Source organism: Ixodes scapularis, unplaced genomic scaffold (genome assembly GCF_016920785.2).
Source record: "Ixodes scapularis isolate PalLabHiFi unplaced genomic scaffold, ASM1692078v2 PGA_scaffold5__190_contigs__length_132052651, whole genome shotgun sequence".
Taxonomy (NCBI): domain Eukaryota; kingdom Metazoa; phylum Arthropoda; class Arachnida; order Ixodida; family Ixodidae; genus Ixodes; species Ixodes scapularis.
In genome coordinates this window covers 56,445,500-56,462,263 of record NW_024609880.1, presented here as the reverse complement: position 1 = coordinate 56,462,263, position 16,764 = coordinate 56,445,500, and the positions used below count along the sequence as shown (strand labels likewise).

The 16,764-nt window shown below is 44.6% G+C and overlaps 1 protein-coding gene across 1 annotated transcript; it reads left to right on the top strand.

Annotated features, from left to right (window-relative positions):
* Positions 1–8,717: 8,717 nt before the first annotated feature.
* On the top strand, positions 8,718–9,851 carry LOC115313039 (the record flags this gene model as incomplete). Its single annotated transcript, XM_040217949.1, is given in 1 exon segment — positions 8,718–9,851. A coding segment is annotated over 1 exon segment (1,134 nt), but the record flags the coding sequence as incomplete, so codon positions are not given.
* Positions 9,852–16,764: the final 6,913 nt, after the last annotated feature.

Genomic DNA, 16,764 nt, shown 5'->3' with positions numbered 1-16,764 from the left:
AAAAAAAAAAAAAAAAACGATTGGGCGTGAAAATGGCTGAGATGTCACCACTCAAGCAAAAGCGCGCGTGTGTATGAAGGCACTCTAGTGGGGTGGCCGAAAGATTGGTTCACAGTGGGATGGCTCGAGCACCATCACGTTCCCCTCGTGGCCTTGCTCGCGCCGCTGCCAGCTGTATGAGCTAGCTCAAGTAGCGTGGCCCAGCAAACGGATGAATGCGAGAATGTCAGGCTGGTATAAATTGTTCTCAGATATAGGGAGATGCGGTTCGCCGGTTGTAACGGGCTTTCGCAATAAATCTTACCAAGAAGGAATCAAATGTTGATTGACGTGTCAATATTCTATCAATGAAAATTTCTTCTGCAGGAATGCACGCTCAGTAGACTTAATCTTCCAAGACACCAGTGGAAGCGGACGTCAAGGAAACTGCTTCGCGATTTACGGTACTTACTTCACCATTTTAATGACGACTAAAATAAGGTCACGAAATATTTTGTTTAACGGGGTCCGGAAGATTTTGTAAAGGTTGTTACATTATAGTTCCCAGAAACCTTCTGGAAAGACTCGAAGACTTCCTTGAGTCCAACGCCACCATGAGCAGTAACTGAAAACGATCCACTATTCAGTCGGTGGGTGGCGAAACGTATTCGCATCTGCAGAGTCATGGTCGATGCGTACTCTAAGTGGCTGGAAGTTTACACGATGCCTGCCACGACGTCCAAACACATCATTGACGTTCTACTTACTTTTGCCCTACCGAAAATACTTTTTTTCTGATAACGCGCCAAATCTTGCTTCAAGTAAAATAAAATAAAATAGAGTTTTTGAAGAAAAAAAAAACGGCATCAGGCATCACATTAGTGCACCATACCATCCTGCAACTAACGGGCAAGCAGAACAGATGGTGTGCGAAACGAAAAAAAGCCCTTTTGAAGCCTGCGGAAGAAGCAGTTCAGTGAAGAATCGCCAGGTTCTTGTTCCAGCAGCACGCGACGGTCTCATATTACACGGTAAAAACACCCGCCGAAGCAACATTCGGCGGACGAAGTGCCACACCCCTCGATCTCATGATACTATGGCCTACGAACGAAGATCGAGAGATTCCCAGATCGGCAGTAATGGCAGTTAATTCGGTCGGCCAACTCGTCTAGTGAGGAATTTCAGCGGAAGTCGGGCCTTCTATGTAAAACTTGAGTAGAAAAGGCTCTTTGTTGGTTGACCAGAAGGTGTCATCCCTCTGAATACGTTGGATATCAATGCCCTTGAGTGTAAATATAACTAAATCACAAAACTCTCTTTGTGTTTTGTGTAATTGCCCTTTTATTTGATAGCAGAAGCTATGGTGGTGATTTGTACCTTTCACATCAGGCTCCTTTTTCTTATTTTTCGCCTCTTTACTCCTTTGCGGTTTAAGTATGCTTCAAGAATCTTTTGGAACGGTGACACTTTACGTCAACGAAGCCATTTGTTCCAAGTAGTCAATCAGGGAATGCTGCTAAAAATCCGTCCCTCATATTAACGAATAAGCCGCACTTCTGCACAGTGCAGTTTTCCTGTCACCACGTACAGTTGTAAAGCAGCATCCTGATTGATTCTACCATATTCTGTTGCGGGTGAAGAAAGTCTTTGGGTACACGATACTTGAAACAAGTCTGGCACTGTGCGTTGTGGTTCGACGCCCACTAATGTCGTCGTCCTTATAGAGCCCCATCATTTAATCATTACCTCGTCACTTCATATTGCTCTTCATCAACAGTAAGTACAATAGGCTACCGCCGTATTACAATCCAAGAATTGAAAAATTGAGTCGTTCAGTCCTTCAACAAATTTATTATTTATATAATTTTATTACGTCACATTACCTCGAGACGATCGACGTCCATCGTCTATCTTCATATACTTATACCTCTATATAAATTAGACGCACAAGGAGGAAAAGGGGGGGGGGGGGGGGGGTTCGGTGGCCGAGTGCATGGTCTAGCGCACACCAGCTCGGAGCACTTGGAGCGAAAGCTCGCGCTGCAGAACCCACCCCGCCCCTGCCCGTTTCGATCTGGAAGAGCATCGTACGGCGTGCGGTCGTGTATCCCTACTGCGTGGTGCACGTTAAAAACCCCAGGTTTGCGGTTGTACCGCACTGGCTAAATTGCTCATCTAAAGCTGAGACACCACACGCCCACTAAGGCAGACCAACTTCCGGCTGTATAAACTTACACAGAATAATTTGCAATTAGACGCATAATAGCAAAGAACACAGCGTGCCGCCCCTTTTCTTTGGATGCCTTTTTTAAACCAGCGAAAGCTCGCGCGTTCTCTCTTTTGAGACGGTTACAACTGGTTAGAACGGTCGCACATAAAACCTGCGTTTCCCCTACCCGGCCGCTTTCTCCTCTCATTATGTGTAGTTGGTTATAACTAAATAAGCTATAATAATGGTGTATTATTCATATTTACTTTCAGTTTCAGTCAGGGAAAAGGAGTTTCGCGGGAGCTAGAGCCAAAAAATGAGCTGCGCTTAGAGTATCGGCCCTCTCTTCCCCGACAGTGCTGTGGACGCCGCCCATCTGGTGCTTGTGCAGAGTAGGCGCAACTGCCGATCGTCATGATTCAAAAGTGCGATATCCTCAGCATTAAATTCGATGTTAGGAAGCTCATGTAATGTTGCTTTCCTTTGTCGCAAACTGTTTAAAGTGGAGGACGGAAAAGCGTTTCTTGTGATTTCAGATAAAGCTTCAAATAACTGGCAACCATGATTTTAAGCCACAATATGGCCAAGTGTCGCTACTCTAAAGCGTAGCTTATTTAATGACACTATTCATGCTCTTGTTCAAAAGGCTTGTAATACCTGGAGGGGCCATGAAGTAAGCCCCGTTGATTCCACAAGGCACTACTTTTTGACACCTGCCTCTTCCTCATTGTTCCCGCTTGTGCCAGTAAATTAGCTACGGTTCAGAATAACGACACTTGGCCATATTGTGGCTTAAAATCACGGTTGCCAGTTATCTGAAGCTTTATCTAAAATCACAGGAAACGCTTTTCCGTCCCCCACAAATGTTTAAACAACTCGCGACAGAGCATTGCAATATTGCATCAGCTTCCTAGCACCGCATCCAATGCTGAGGAAGTCGTACTTTTGGATCATGACGATCGGCAGTTGCGTTTGCTCTGAACAAGACACAAAATGGCGGCGGACAAAACAATTTTGGGGAACGGAGTGCCGATAATTTAAAGCTCATTTAGTGACTCTAGGCATGAAGTAAACTCGGGTGTATTCTTTTCCTCTTCGTCTTTATTGTTTATTGATTTCAATCATATCGAATAATGAACACATTATATCACGCTACGCTTGTGTAATTATTTGTTTCAGATTTATTAACCTGACCCAGTACTTAAACCATTCATTTATCGATAGTAAATCTTCCAATATATTTTTTAAATGTGGAGGTAAAAAGACACGGAGATTGATGATGATACAGACGCCAACGCCGCCCTCGGAAATTTTTGAACATTAGAAATCAGCAGTTTGTCTGCCATCCGCCAGGTAGCGCAACGAAACACCCAAACAGTTTTTAATCGTTTTTAAAATTAGCTAAGCTCTACACCTATTAAAAAACCAAAGCAAGATCATTGTGAAAATTTAATACATCGCAATGTATATCTATTCCAAACAAAAAATGTTAGTAGATGCCAATAAATCTGTTCGATGTCCAAAAAAGATATGCGTCAAAAACAGGCAAGTTTGAAGGGCTCCTGGAGAGTTATCACTTTGAAAATAAAAAAAAGCCATCGTCCACCTCTTAGTTAACCATTGTAGCTCTAAAAGTTACAAAAGATTTTATCATAGGTTAATTATTTCCTCAGCGGCATTTGAAGTACCATGACTCGAAGCACAAAAAAGTGCAACGTTTGATATAAAATATCTATACAAAACAATTTTACCCAACATTAATTTTTTTTCAGCATATTACCAATTATAAGCACTACATCTGTAGCAAATTCCATTTTCCTAGCGCTAATCATTAAGAAGATATTACAACGGTTAAACCAGCTGAACTACGAAATTAGGGAGTTCAGCTGGTTTAACCGTTGTAATATGTACCACCAACTAGCTCAGCTTCTACCCCCTGTTCATTAAGAAGATATTTGTGCTGAAAAATGTCAATTTTAGGGCAATATTTGGAGGGATGAAAAAAACAAAGTAGTGCAAACACCAAAAAAGTGTATCGTTACGTTCTGCTCGGACATCATCTTAACAAAACTGCTATATTGGAACCGTGTTATCTTTAATGGATCGTTCATAAAGCATGAACTAGCGGAGCAAGTGAGGGTCCGCGCCATCATATTTGCAACGCTACAAATGCGCATGAACAGTAAAAACCAACACACACATAATATCAAATGAAAGAGGATTGCATTGCCTTTCGAATGAAATCAATCCCACAAAACAGTATTTAAAAGGAGATGAGTAATGACCTGCCAAAAAGTACCTCAACTGCCACATTCAGTGGGACCGTGGCCTTAAACTCATTGCCATGCGGCATTCGAAGCACGGACCTTGCGGTGACGCGCGCTCGAATCTGTTTGAAAACTGCCTTTTGTATGGTGGTGTTTGTGTGACCCCGGCTCAAGGGTAAACGTAGCATAGGCTTATTCCTCTGCACCTCCTGCACTGGTGCAGAAAAGTGTAGACAGGTGAACTTCCGGTCGTTTCTCAATGCACGTACTTCAAGTACACAGCCCTACACTTTTCTGCACCGGTGTAGGAGGTGCAGTTAAATCGATCGAGCCTACTGCAGATGAACGGCGCGAGCTTCAAGTTTGTTTATTCCGGTCATCTATGGAAATACTATTTATAGGGAGTATTCACTGGCGGCCATATCCGTGGGCGCTGCTGCTGAGCGCGTGCTGACGGCGAGCTTCCGCAGTCCTTTTGGAGCGTGCATTTAGCACCCTCAAGGTTGCAGGTCTTAGCAGCATATTAACGTGGACTCGTTCTGAGCATGCGCTCTAGACAGCACCCACAAATATGGCGCCCAATGAATACTCCTTATAGTAGGTGATACCTTATATTTCTGCTCACATGTCTATTTGGAAAATATTTTACATTGAAATATGATAAACCAAAGTGCCATAATTTGCAAGCAAGTGTGTAGGTTTTAACTATCCTTTTGCACGGTAAACAGGTCAGAAGTAAAAACAAAACAAGTCAAATTTAGAGTATTTTTACCATGTCCACACTGCATTCCCCACTTCCCTTTCTACTTTTTCGATTCCTAAGAAATATTAGCCTAAAAAGGGATGTGAGGTCATCACTTTAAAATATTTTTGTCGGTCTCAAAATGACCTATTCGCAATGATAAGCTCTGCAACTTGAGAAAAAAAGTTAAATTTTTAGGAACCTAAGTTTGATAACTCTATATCTTAGCTTACATACCCATCGTCTTATTCTAAGATTAGTAAGCGTAATGCTCATCGCGTGAGACACATGAAAGATCGGAATGCTAAATATCCAAATGGAATGTTTTACAACTGTATCTGTGTCCTTGTGGAATGTCATATGCCTTTGCAACTCGTATCGTTTTCTCTCCCGTAATATACTCCAGCCTTACGAGCCCCGCCATTTACGAGTAATTCACAGCCCAAGAAAAATTGAAGGCGAGCGGTTGGAATGGTGAACACCTGAACGCCTCCTTGAAGCCGCTAACCGCCGGCAGGGCCGAGTTGCACAGAGCAATGGACTGCATGCGTTGCCGCGCTTCCTCGCCACAAGTAGTGAAGCACTTGACGAGAAAAAACAGCTGTTCCGGAGGCACACCTTCGAAGCTCAGTTTCCGTGTCATCCCGGATGTATTCCTATCGGTGAAGTCGGCTCTATAAGCCGCATAAGTTAGCGCTGCGGAGAGGCTGCGAAAGGTGACTTGTCGCTGCTCGATGGGGAGCAGATAGATAGCGTGCGATGTCAGGCGGCTCTTCATCTCGAGGATCTCTTCCATTAACGGTCCAAGGGGAGATGAGGTTAGTTCTTCCAACGGCAGTTCCCTGAAACTTTCGTCGTGGAAAAAGACTAAGTCTATGAGCATCAGGACGGCCAAGCTCACCCGGGTGCCTACCACGGCAGCAATAACCTGCGACGGCGCGTTTTCCGGAAGCAACGGCGGGACTTGGAGGAAGGAATGAACAGTGGCTTCTCTCGCAACCAGCATGCGGTAGATTTCATTCTGCGCGATCCCCATTATGTAGACGATTCCGTGCTGGGGCTTGCACAGGGACGCCTTGAAGAAGGACATGCTGGAGCTACTCACTTCTAGGAATGTGTTGAAAAAGTGACCCGACCGGCTGACGGCCATGAAGCTGTACGCCTCGTCTACGAGAGCCCATGTAAGAGTCGAGTTGAGGGCGTTCATGTATACGTGTTCTATTTCCTTCGAGATTAGCGATTTCGCCTTCTCGCTAAATTTTAGGCCGTACCTCTCAAGGCCTTGTTTGGCGAGCTTCGTTGCACGAAATGCGGGGACCTTGTCGTATACCAGGTCGTCCTGCGCCTTCCATGATGCCATAGGCATGACCAAGTTCACAGCCCAGAGACAGCGATCCACAACATAGTCGTACGTAAACCGTGGGTTTTTCAAAGCCTCCATTAATTGGGACGTCAGGTGACGAGACACCAGAGGAGACAGGTCCCAGACTATGTAGGCCCCTAGGTACAGCTTGAAGCGCTCGCACTCTTGCGGCGTTTGGAGGAATTCCTTGTCGAACTGTTCGAACAACGCAAGTTGTAAGTTCAGGATCTTGTCGTCGCACCAAAGCTGGGAGTTGTCGGGCAGCTGACCGTTGACAGCGCGCCGCAGTTGCTCGTCGTTCATGCTCATGTACGTGGGCATCCCCAACACGTTATAAAATTTCGGTGTGAGCTTGATAAATTTCTGATGAACGGCCAGCACATCGTCGATCATGCTGCTGTAAGATTGTCCGGTCCCACCGACCATTTCGGCACAGAGCCTCAAGAAGTTCTCCGCGGTGCCAATTGCCACAAGTGCCTCCGTAGTTCTGAAAAAAGGGCCCAAGCGTTCCGCAAGGTCCAAGAACAGAGTATTTTCTGCTGGAAATTCCGGGTTACGTCCCACGTAGAAGGCCCAGACAGCCGGCAGTCCAAACTCCAGGGACGCCTGCACCATGATTTCCAGGAGCTGTTGCCTCGACGCGGGAGACTTGTGAGGCCAGGGCAGGTTTAGCCTCCGCAGGTACGACGTGAGCAGATCCACTGTCCGAGTATTGGACTGCTGGCTCAGACAGCGCAGTAGCAGCAGTGCAGCCTTGTGCTCGCTCGTTCGAGGCTGCTCCGGGATCCTTACCTGGAAGAGGTTTCGGATGCGTCGCTTGTTGAATGGCCTTTCGTACTTGATGTAAGGCACTATGTACTTTTTGTTTGGCTGTCGGTCCCATCCACTGCAGACGTGCTCGTAGAAATCCTCGCAGGGGTGGACGCTGTGGTCCCGAGAGGATTGGAGGTCGTCCTCGAGCGACGTGCAGTCCGAGTCCTGTTCGCAGGCACCGAGGGTTGTGAATATGGCCACCGACGGGATGACTAGGGTGACCGACATTACCAAGAGCCCGGCGCCGACGAACAGGCCGTACTGCATCAAGGACCGGTAACCAGAGTCGTCTTCGTGATGTTCTGTGTCTTGGTTCATTCCGGGGAAGGCTTGATTGGATGAAATAGAGGACTTCGAAGGCTCTTGGACCGCAGTCGTGTTTCGAATGCTCCGTGCGCCACGTTCGTCTGATTCTCGCACTGCTCGCGTTACGAGCCTTATTCGCTTCGTCATCTTCTTTTCTGTGCAAAACCTCCTTAATGACGAACAGACCTTTCCGAAAAATTCCAGAGAGCATCGCGGCGTGGTAGTACGCCTTATGATACACCTTATGATATGATATGATAGCGGTGCACCTTATGACGCACCGCAGGAAAGGCTACAAGCGCGACCCCTTGCTCTAGGGCACACCTCGGCGGCACAAGCTCTCGTGCAATAAGGGCAGCTGGCTACGCTGTGAGCTCGTTACGAATGCCTTTGTTGCGGTACAACATGAGGTGAAACGGAGTATAGTAGTAGTTTATTGTAATATGAAAAGGGTGTGGAAGCAAGGCGAAAGGGTTAGTTTCCCAATGGTGAGGTCAGCTTTCTCGCCTTGCTAGGGGGGTAGAGGGAACCAAGAGTTATTGTGGGAGAGGTGGCACAACACACACTATGATACACTATATATGATACACTATAATACATTATGAAACACTATTTACAGTGTGATACAATATTAAACAAATTGCGTAGCTAATTTTGATCTGGGTTCTTTCCTCACGTATTATAGGCTCCTATAGCCTGTGGATTTTAGATAGTCAAGTAGTGCTCTTAAAGCTTTTGTTCTCGAATGCCGCGAACCCGCCGGGAAGAGGAGTGACCTGGTGTTACCATGATGATTGATAACCTGAGACTGTGGTTTGAAAAACAGAAAATTGTGAAGTCGAAAGACAAAGGTTTAGTTATGTATTGGTTACGGTTTCGTGTATTGTCATTCAGGTGTATTGTTTGTAGTTCAGTGATCAACCGTTGGGGTGGCGACGTTCGGCTTTCGGGGGAGGTGTATATAAGACGTAGAGGCAATAAAGTGTTTAGCTGAGTTTGAGACGTTGTCTGTCCCTTTTTCTTTCTTACTTCTTACTTCCACGTCTGCCAACCGGCAACATCGTCCTCAACTCCGTATTTCTCCACGCCGATCTGACTGCTAGGACACACACGGCCCCGGACTTTCGAGACGCCATCAAAGATGTTATCGACCTGAACGATGTCAAAGCCACCGGAGAATTTCAGATGAGTCATGTGTGGATGGTGAGCTGCGTCAACGCCCTCTCCAAAGCGAAGCTTTGCAGTCGTGGTGAGTTGGTCATGAAAGGCAAGAAATGCCTTGTCCTTGACCCGGACACCCGGGACCTCAAGATCAAGCTTATTTGGCTTCCGGACTACCTCGAAGATAGGCGTAACATCGAAGCTCTGGCGCCTTACGGCACAGTCCGTAACATCAGCCGAGAGAAGTGGCGGTGCCCCGGCATGGAGCACATGGACACCCTAAACAGGGGAGTTAACATTACCCTGCATGAAGGAATCACCACGGAGAGAATTCCATTCCTACTTAAAGTGTATGGATGTCAATCGCTCATCCTTATTCCAGGAAGACCCCCCTTGTGCCTCAGGTGCAACAGGGTAGGACACGTCCGCCGACAGTGCAGAACACCGCGCTGCTCGGAATGTAAACGCTACGGACACACCGCAGACGACTGCGTCACAACTTATGCAAGCAAGCTTCGCGGAACGATATCCCAGGACGAAGAGGAACGGTCTGAGCTCCTGATGGATGTCTCGGAGGTTGTCGATACTTCCGGGCACACACCACCCGCAGAAGCTTTTAAGAGCCAAGCCGAAGGTGACCTTCCAGCACCAGTGACCGACCCCCAAACCACGGAAAACGATCCAGAACTCCTCCCTGAACCATCCCCCCCACCTGACGAAGATGACGGCAACTCGTCCACAACCACGGTCGTCGGGGAGGATGCTACAGTAAGTGGAGACGACACCACCACCACCTTTGAGGTAGCACCAACGACCATCGGGTTGGATGCAGACGCGCTGAAGCCGCAAGATCTTTCAGAAGGACTCGGCTATCAGTCTGACACTGTTGTAGTTGATGAAGGGGCTGTCGCAAAATCGAGAAAAGATAGAAAACAGGTAGGGACCAGACACCAGCCGTATTGAAAACAAAGTAGCCATTAGACGCTTGAAGATAGTAATGAGGGGCTTTAGCTCACACTAATGCCCCTCATAAAATTCGCCCTGCCTTGGCATTTTTTAACGTTAAATGTAAGGAGCTTAAGGTCTAAAAGGAAACAGTACCAACTTCTAAGGCTCTTGAGTTACGAGCATGTTGACATAGCCGCAATACAAGAAACGAAATCGTCGTCAGATGAAGACGTGGCAGAGGCTTTAGAGCCTTTTCGGAAGGACTTCGAAATATGTGTGAGTCAAGCAGTAGGCCTTTCTGCCGGTTGTTTTCTGTTTCTTCGTAAAAAGCTTGGCTATTCGTCTGTTTCCTTGACCAGAGACCAGGAAGGGCCTCTCATTTTATGTGACCTTTCTTTAAGACAGATCAACTGGCGTTTTATTTGTATATATGCTCCTAATACGGTGAATGGAAGGACTTCTTACTTCCGGTTTCTAGGACATTTTTTGAACACCGACAAAACAGTAGTACTAATGGGAGATTTTAATTGTGTCTGTAGCGCAGAAGACCGTGCGCTACAGCAGACACGGTATGACAAAAGCTCTGCGTTACTCATTGACATACTCCAGGAGCGCAACCTTGTAGATGTGGCATGTCGGAAAGACCAATCAATACGCTTCACCCACTTTCAAGGTGTTTCACACGCTCGTCTTGATAGAATATATGTGTCAGGCGATGCATTTAATTTAATGAAGAACTACAGCGTTAAGCCAGTGTTCTTTTCTGACCATTGTTTAGTTTCTGTTAGCTTCGGGACCAAAACTCTCCGTGTTTTTCGGCCCAAATGGGAACTCTGGAAACTTAATGTGAAGCTTTTAAAGGATGAGAAGTTTTCAAAAGGAGTTTCATTAATTCTGTCAGAGAGCCTTAAAAATAGTAATATGCATATTTTTGCAATATGGGACGGTTTTAAGCAAGAGGTAAAAAACTTGACGCACACGCGTAAGGGTCTTTGCCTATCTGATTTGCCTGGCACGCCGCCGTGTGCGCACCAATTTAAGTGCAAATAAATCACTCACTCACTCACTTGGCAATTGGACGCTCTACAGCAATATCTTACAAAAACAAACATGAACAGCGCGAACTCTATAAAACTCTTTCGTTATTCCATGAGATGGAAAGCATTAATCCCGGTTTTTACAACTACGACATCAATGTCACCAAAGCACAGCTTTAAAAATTCGTGGCAGAAAGATATCGGGGAGCTGTAATACGTTCTCGCACGAAAAAGTTTTTGCTTGGCGAGCAACCCACCAAACGATCCCTGGATGATGAGAGGCGATATGCCCTATCGAAAGAAATATTAGAAATAGATCAAGAAGGCATAACTATCAAGGAGCCAACCTTGATTGTTAAAGCATTTGAAAACTACTACTTAAGCATTTTTGGCAAGGCTATTCACACAGGCAATGCAAAGGATGTAGATAACTTGTTATCATTGATGCCTGCACTTAGTGAAGACAATAAAAATATCATAGAAGGCCCTATAACTTTAGATGAAGTCAAGGCCGAAATCGACTCTCTACAAAATGGCAAAACACCAGGACCCGATGGGCTTAGCGGAGAGTTTTACAAGAAATACCGAGACAAACTTAGTCAAGTGTTACTTGACGTTTTCATGACTCCTACCAATGAAAGACGCTTCTTCCATCTTTTTACGACTGTCATACTGTCCTAATAATCAAGACGGAAGACGTGAAACAGAGGAAAAAAGTTGAAAATTATGGGCCAATATCACTTTGCAATGTAGATTACAAGATCTTTGCTAAAATATTGAATGACAGACTCCAGCTAGCAATCGAGGACCTTATTGGTGAGCACCAAACATGTGGTATAAAAGGAAGAAATATTCAAACCAATATACACGTTGCGCGCTCGGTTCTTGGGTGTGCCTCTGACAGTAACACACAAGTTGCTTTGACACAAATTGACTTGTCAAAAGCCTTTGATCGTGTGAGCCACGCATTTTTGTTTGCACGCATATGCCACATCAACGTAGGCGAAACAGTGTCCGAAGGTATTAACTTATGTTATCATAATAGCACTACAAGATTGATTGTGAACAGCATGCTTACCAATAAAATACACATAAAAGCTTCCGTTCGCCAAGGCTGTCCATTATCACCTCTTCTCTTCACCATATATTTGGAACCTTTGTGCCGGAGCATATTTGCAAGTCAGAGTATTCAAGGATTTTCACTTAATAATGCTGAGGCAAAGGAACTCGCTTATGCCGATGACGTTGCCGTCTTCTGTGCAGATAAGAAGAGTGTGGAAGAGGCCATACATGTTACAGAACATTTCTGTAGTGTTACTGGAGCATCATTGAACACGGAAAAATGTAATAAATTTTGGTATGGTTCATGGGCTACCACGCCCCCATTTTTTGCCGGTATTGCATGGAATCGTGGTCCGCTGAAATACCTGGGAGTTCCACTCTCACACATCAGGAGTAGCTCATCATACTGGACGTCAATGGAAACCTCGTTGAGGAGGAAAGCTGAAGCATGGAAAGGACGTGACATGTCCATGTTCACCAGGGCAAACGTGTGCAATATGTTCCTAGTGTCTAAGCTAATGTATGTACTTCAGGTGATGCATTGTGCGCATAAAAACATTCAAAACTTTCATCGAGTTTTTGCGACATTTATTTGGCGTTCGTCGTGGGAGCCTCTCAAAAGGGACAACCTCTTCCTTCTTCTGGAGGCAGGGGGACTAAGTCTGTGTCATCTATTTGTTCGGCAATTAGTATCCCGGTTCTTTTTTCTTTAAGAATGCCGACCATCCCTTCCTCAAAACCGTTCTTCAGTTACGACTGGCCACAAGTTTAAATTATTTAATTGTGTCCAGTGACGATTCCTTTCAGGGAAGACGTTGGGGCTTCCTAGAAGAGGTAGTGGACACGATTGAATTCTTGAAGACACGTTTCTCATTAGAATTTTTATTTAATGTAACACGCAAGAAACTATCAGCAGCGATAATCGAAAGCATTTTTCCTATCCCGCTTTACCGAAGTTACTTTCCTGTCGATCCCCAAGATGATGTCCTTTACAGAGTAAAGAAGATGTCTGTTCCACCATCAACCAAGTCGTTCTTTTTCAAACTGCACACTTCGACCTTGCCCGTTAAAACTTGGCTTCATTGTAGAGGGATATTTGTGCCATGGACGGTTAACTGTAGGCTATGCAATAAGCCAGAGACCATATAACACTGCGTCATTTACTGTAATGACGCCTTTTTTTTCTGGGATGTGCTTCAACGAACACTAAAGAAAGACCTCGACATCACTGATCAAACTATTCGTTTTCTTCCATTCTCAAAAGGGGAAAGTGTTCCTTACGACATATTTGTAATTTTAGGCCTCCACAGTTTGTGGAGATGTAGAATGATAGATAGAAACGCGGAAGCGCCACGCACCACAGAATCTATTTTTGTGGAGAATATGGCTCAGCTGCGCAATGTTTACGCGGCACAGCCATCCCAGCCTGATTGGTTTCCACTGTTAGACGCCTGCATAGGTCTACCAGATTTTTGAAGATTTTGCTTGTTTGCCCATTGTCAACCCCTCCGTTATATATGTATATAGTACTGTGATACTAAGGACTTCCCTATTGAAAATAATCCATCAGCCTTGATGTGTTATGGGACCCTCTTAGCCCTTCAAACCTTTTAGACCCGTCAACCCTTTAGATCCGTCAACCCTTTAGACCCGTCAACCCTTTAGACCCATAAACCCTTTAGACCCACAAACCCATTAAATCCATCCACCCTTTAGACCTATCAACCCTTTAGACCCATTAGCCCCTCCAAAATTGAATTCTCTATACTCCGTTTCATAATTAGTGTAAAACACTGTCAAGGCTACTAACACACACATGTGGCTTCATCAAGTGCAAAGGCGTGCACAAAGCTCATCATATAGTCACATGCTTGTGCCAGTAGCCTTGACAGCATTGCGTACCAAGTATGAAATGGAGTATAGGTGTTTAAAAACCTCTCGAGCCAGGAATACAGCTTTAAAAAAGCTGCATGGCAGGCCCAGGTGATTTCAAACAATTGACCAAGACAGGATTTCAACGTAGGATGAAAGCAAAATTTCAATTGAATGTTATACACAGAACAAACATTTGTACTTAAGTTGTAGGTCACACAACATAAAACGTGATCATATTCTAACGAATTGTTACAGCAAGTCGAGATAGACACAGAGATTTAGTGGGAGATGCTGCACGACGATGACCTAGCTAATTATAATGTAGGTAAGAACTCGGAACTCCTACACTTTAAATTTCTGTTTGGGTTCAGTGCCACATGTTCAGAAACACACTATTTTCAGCATATTCACTACTATGCTGCAATGAGAAGGCATCATTCAGCACTGGTTTACTAAAATAATGGATATCACACTTTATGATGGCACCATCTCTTTAAAAACGATAAAAACCTAGTTTGTCATTCTGGAATCTCACTAAAAAACAAGTTAACATGCAAAGTACAAAACACTAAATTGTCTTCAATCAATATTAACGACATGCACATTGCTTACCAAGCTCTGTTAAAATATTCATGACTGCTGTATCACATAAATTAATTACCATTAAAGGGACATTGAAGTGATTATCACAGAAGTTTGGGCTATTTGGTATACAGACAGAATTGAAAACAAAACAGTGCAAAGACAAGGACAAAGTGAAAAGTCACTGACAGGACACAACACTGACTCTCATCTAAAGATTTATGTTGGCATTCAATGTAAATAGCACACATGCCATACCAAATAAATGAATGAAAAAAATAAATACAAATCACGTGTTCAATACAAGATTGTCACTGATTTGCCCTCCTCGCTTTAAGTATTGCCGCTCTTTATTAGAGAGCACGACTAATTACAAATGTACAGTTGCAATAAAGAGGTTCATCTCACAATCAGTCCCGTTGATGGTAGGTTTGAAGTTGACCTCAGCCTTCAGGTTCTTGGTCGATATTCAAAGGTCGTCACTTCCGCACCTGGTCAGTTCACTGTCGAAGTCCGTCGCTTCGGGAATTGATCAGCTCACTGTCGAGGTTCGTCGCCTCGGGAATTGGTCAGCTCACCGTCGAAGTCCGTCGCTTCGGGAATTGGTCAGCTCACCGACGAAGTTCGTCGCCTCGCGAATTGGTCAGTTCACCGTCGAAGTGCGTCGCTTCGGGAATTGGTCAGCTCACCGTCAAAGTCCGTCGCCTCGGGAATTGGTCAGCTCACCCTCGATGTCCGTCGCTTCGGGAATTGGTCAGCTCACCGTCGAAGTCCGTCGCTTCGGGAATTGGTCAGCTTACCGTCGAAACTGTGGTTCAGCCCGCCGGTGCCTGCTCGAAGCACCGCCAAGTACAGCCGGTCGCTTGTTCGGATCGCAGCCAAAGAGTCCTTGCCGCGAGCTCTTCCAGCCCGAGCCTCTCCGCTCTTCTTCCACCTCTACTTCTTCAACAGCTTACAGCATGAAAACCCTTTAAGAAAGATTCTGACGTGGCCCAGAACGCATCAAGGAATCTTAAAGGGTCCTTTAAACCTTTTAAGAAATCTTTGTAGTCCCCCTTAGACCTTTCAAAAGGTTTTGACGGGCCCTTTACACTTTCTTAAAGTTTACGTCAAACCCATCAAAATGTTTTGATGGGCCCTTTAGAAGGGGTACGTCAAACCTGTTAAAAATTCTTAAAGGTAAACCTCAAACCTTTTAAAAAATTTTGAAGGGCCCTTTAGACTTATTTTCAGTAGGGTTTGGATGCGTTCTGTGTGTCAATAGGTTTTGAAAGATTTGATTATCGTTTGTTAAGTTTTGTATAATAATCTAATCAAGACATCAGCGTGAAAGAGGCCTATTGTTGAATATGGATTGAATCCTCTCTGTAAATGGCATTTCATTTTTACTTGTATATTAAAAAAAAAAAAAAAAGATGGCATAGCATAGCGGTTAAGGTGCCCGATCTGTACGCAAGTGGTCGCGGATTCGATCAGCGGTGGTGCTGCTTTTTTTTTCTTTTTTTTCCTCGAACATTTTGTTTTATCGAGGCATTTGGCGTTATTTATGAGTGCGTATAGCTTTACTCTTATACAAATGCTGCTCTTGTTGATGAAATTCCCTTGGCAGTGGCAGTCAGACGTCATCTGATGGACCTTCAGATGACGTCTGATGGTCCATCACGTTCCACAAAGGGTGCTGACTGGCAGTCAGTGTCCCAAATTACGTATCTTGATGGAATTTTCAATAGGGACGCAAAGCATTTTACGGCTTTCTGAAAAAAAAAAACGCACAAATTCGACGGGTTTTTAAGTTTCGCTTTGTCTGCTGCGCTGCCATCGCGCGACGCAGCAGAGGATGGTTGCACTATTTCTCCACGGGGCGCGGTGCCGTCGGGGTCGAGATGCGCTCCGATTGGAAACCGAAACTTAAAAACCCGTCGAATTTGTGTGGTTTTTCAGAAAGCCGTAAAATGCTTCGCGTGCCTTCTATCGTTCTGCAATTTCTTGATTTAGTGTTTTTTGATGATGCTGAGAAATTTTCTAGTTGAAGCTATGCCCTTAAACACAACATTAAAAAGGTGAATTACGCAAAAATAAACAACAACTTAATTATCTCGTTCTTTAATAATTTTCCTAAATAGGCCCCTGGCCCAGGACCAAAACAACACAAGCCTTTCTTTGTTGCGACGCGTAGTTTGCGCAATATCGAATTTATCTCACCTTTCGTGAAACACCCTGTATATACATTTTTTTTTTTCGCAAATGGTTAGCAACGTTATGAACAAGACGACGGTTCGTTTTGAAACTTCTGCGTTTTGTTTAGACTGATCGGAAAATACCGTCCGTGACAAAAGCAACCATAACTTTTCACTCGACCAAAAAAAAAAAAAGAAACTTTTATGCATTATTTGAAGGAGCAGCAAATTCTGAATATAAAA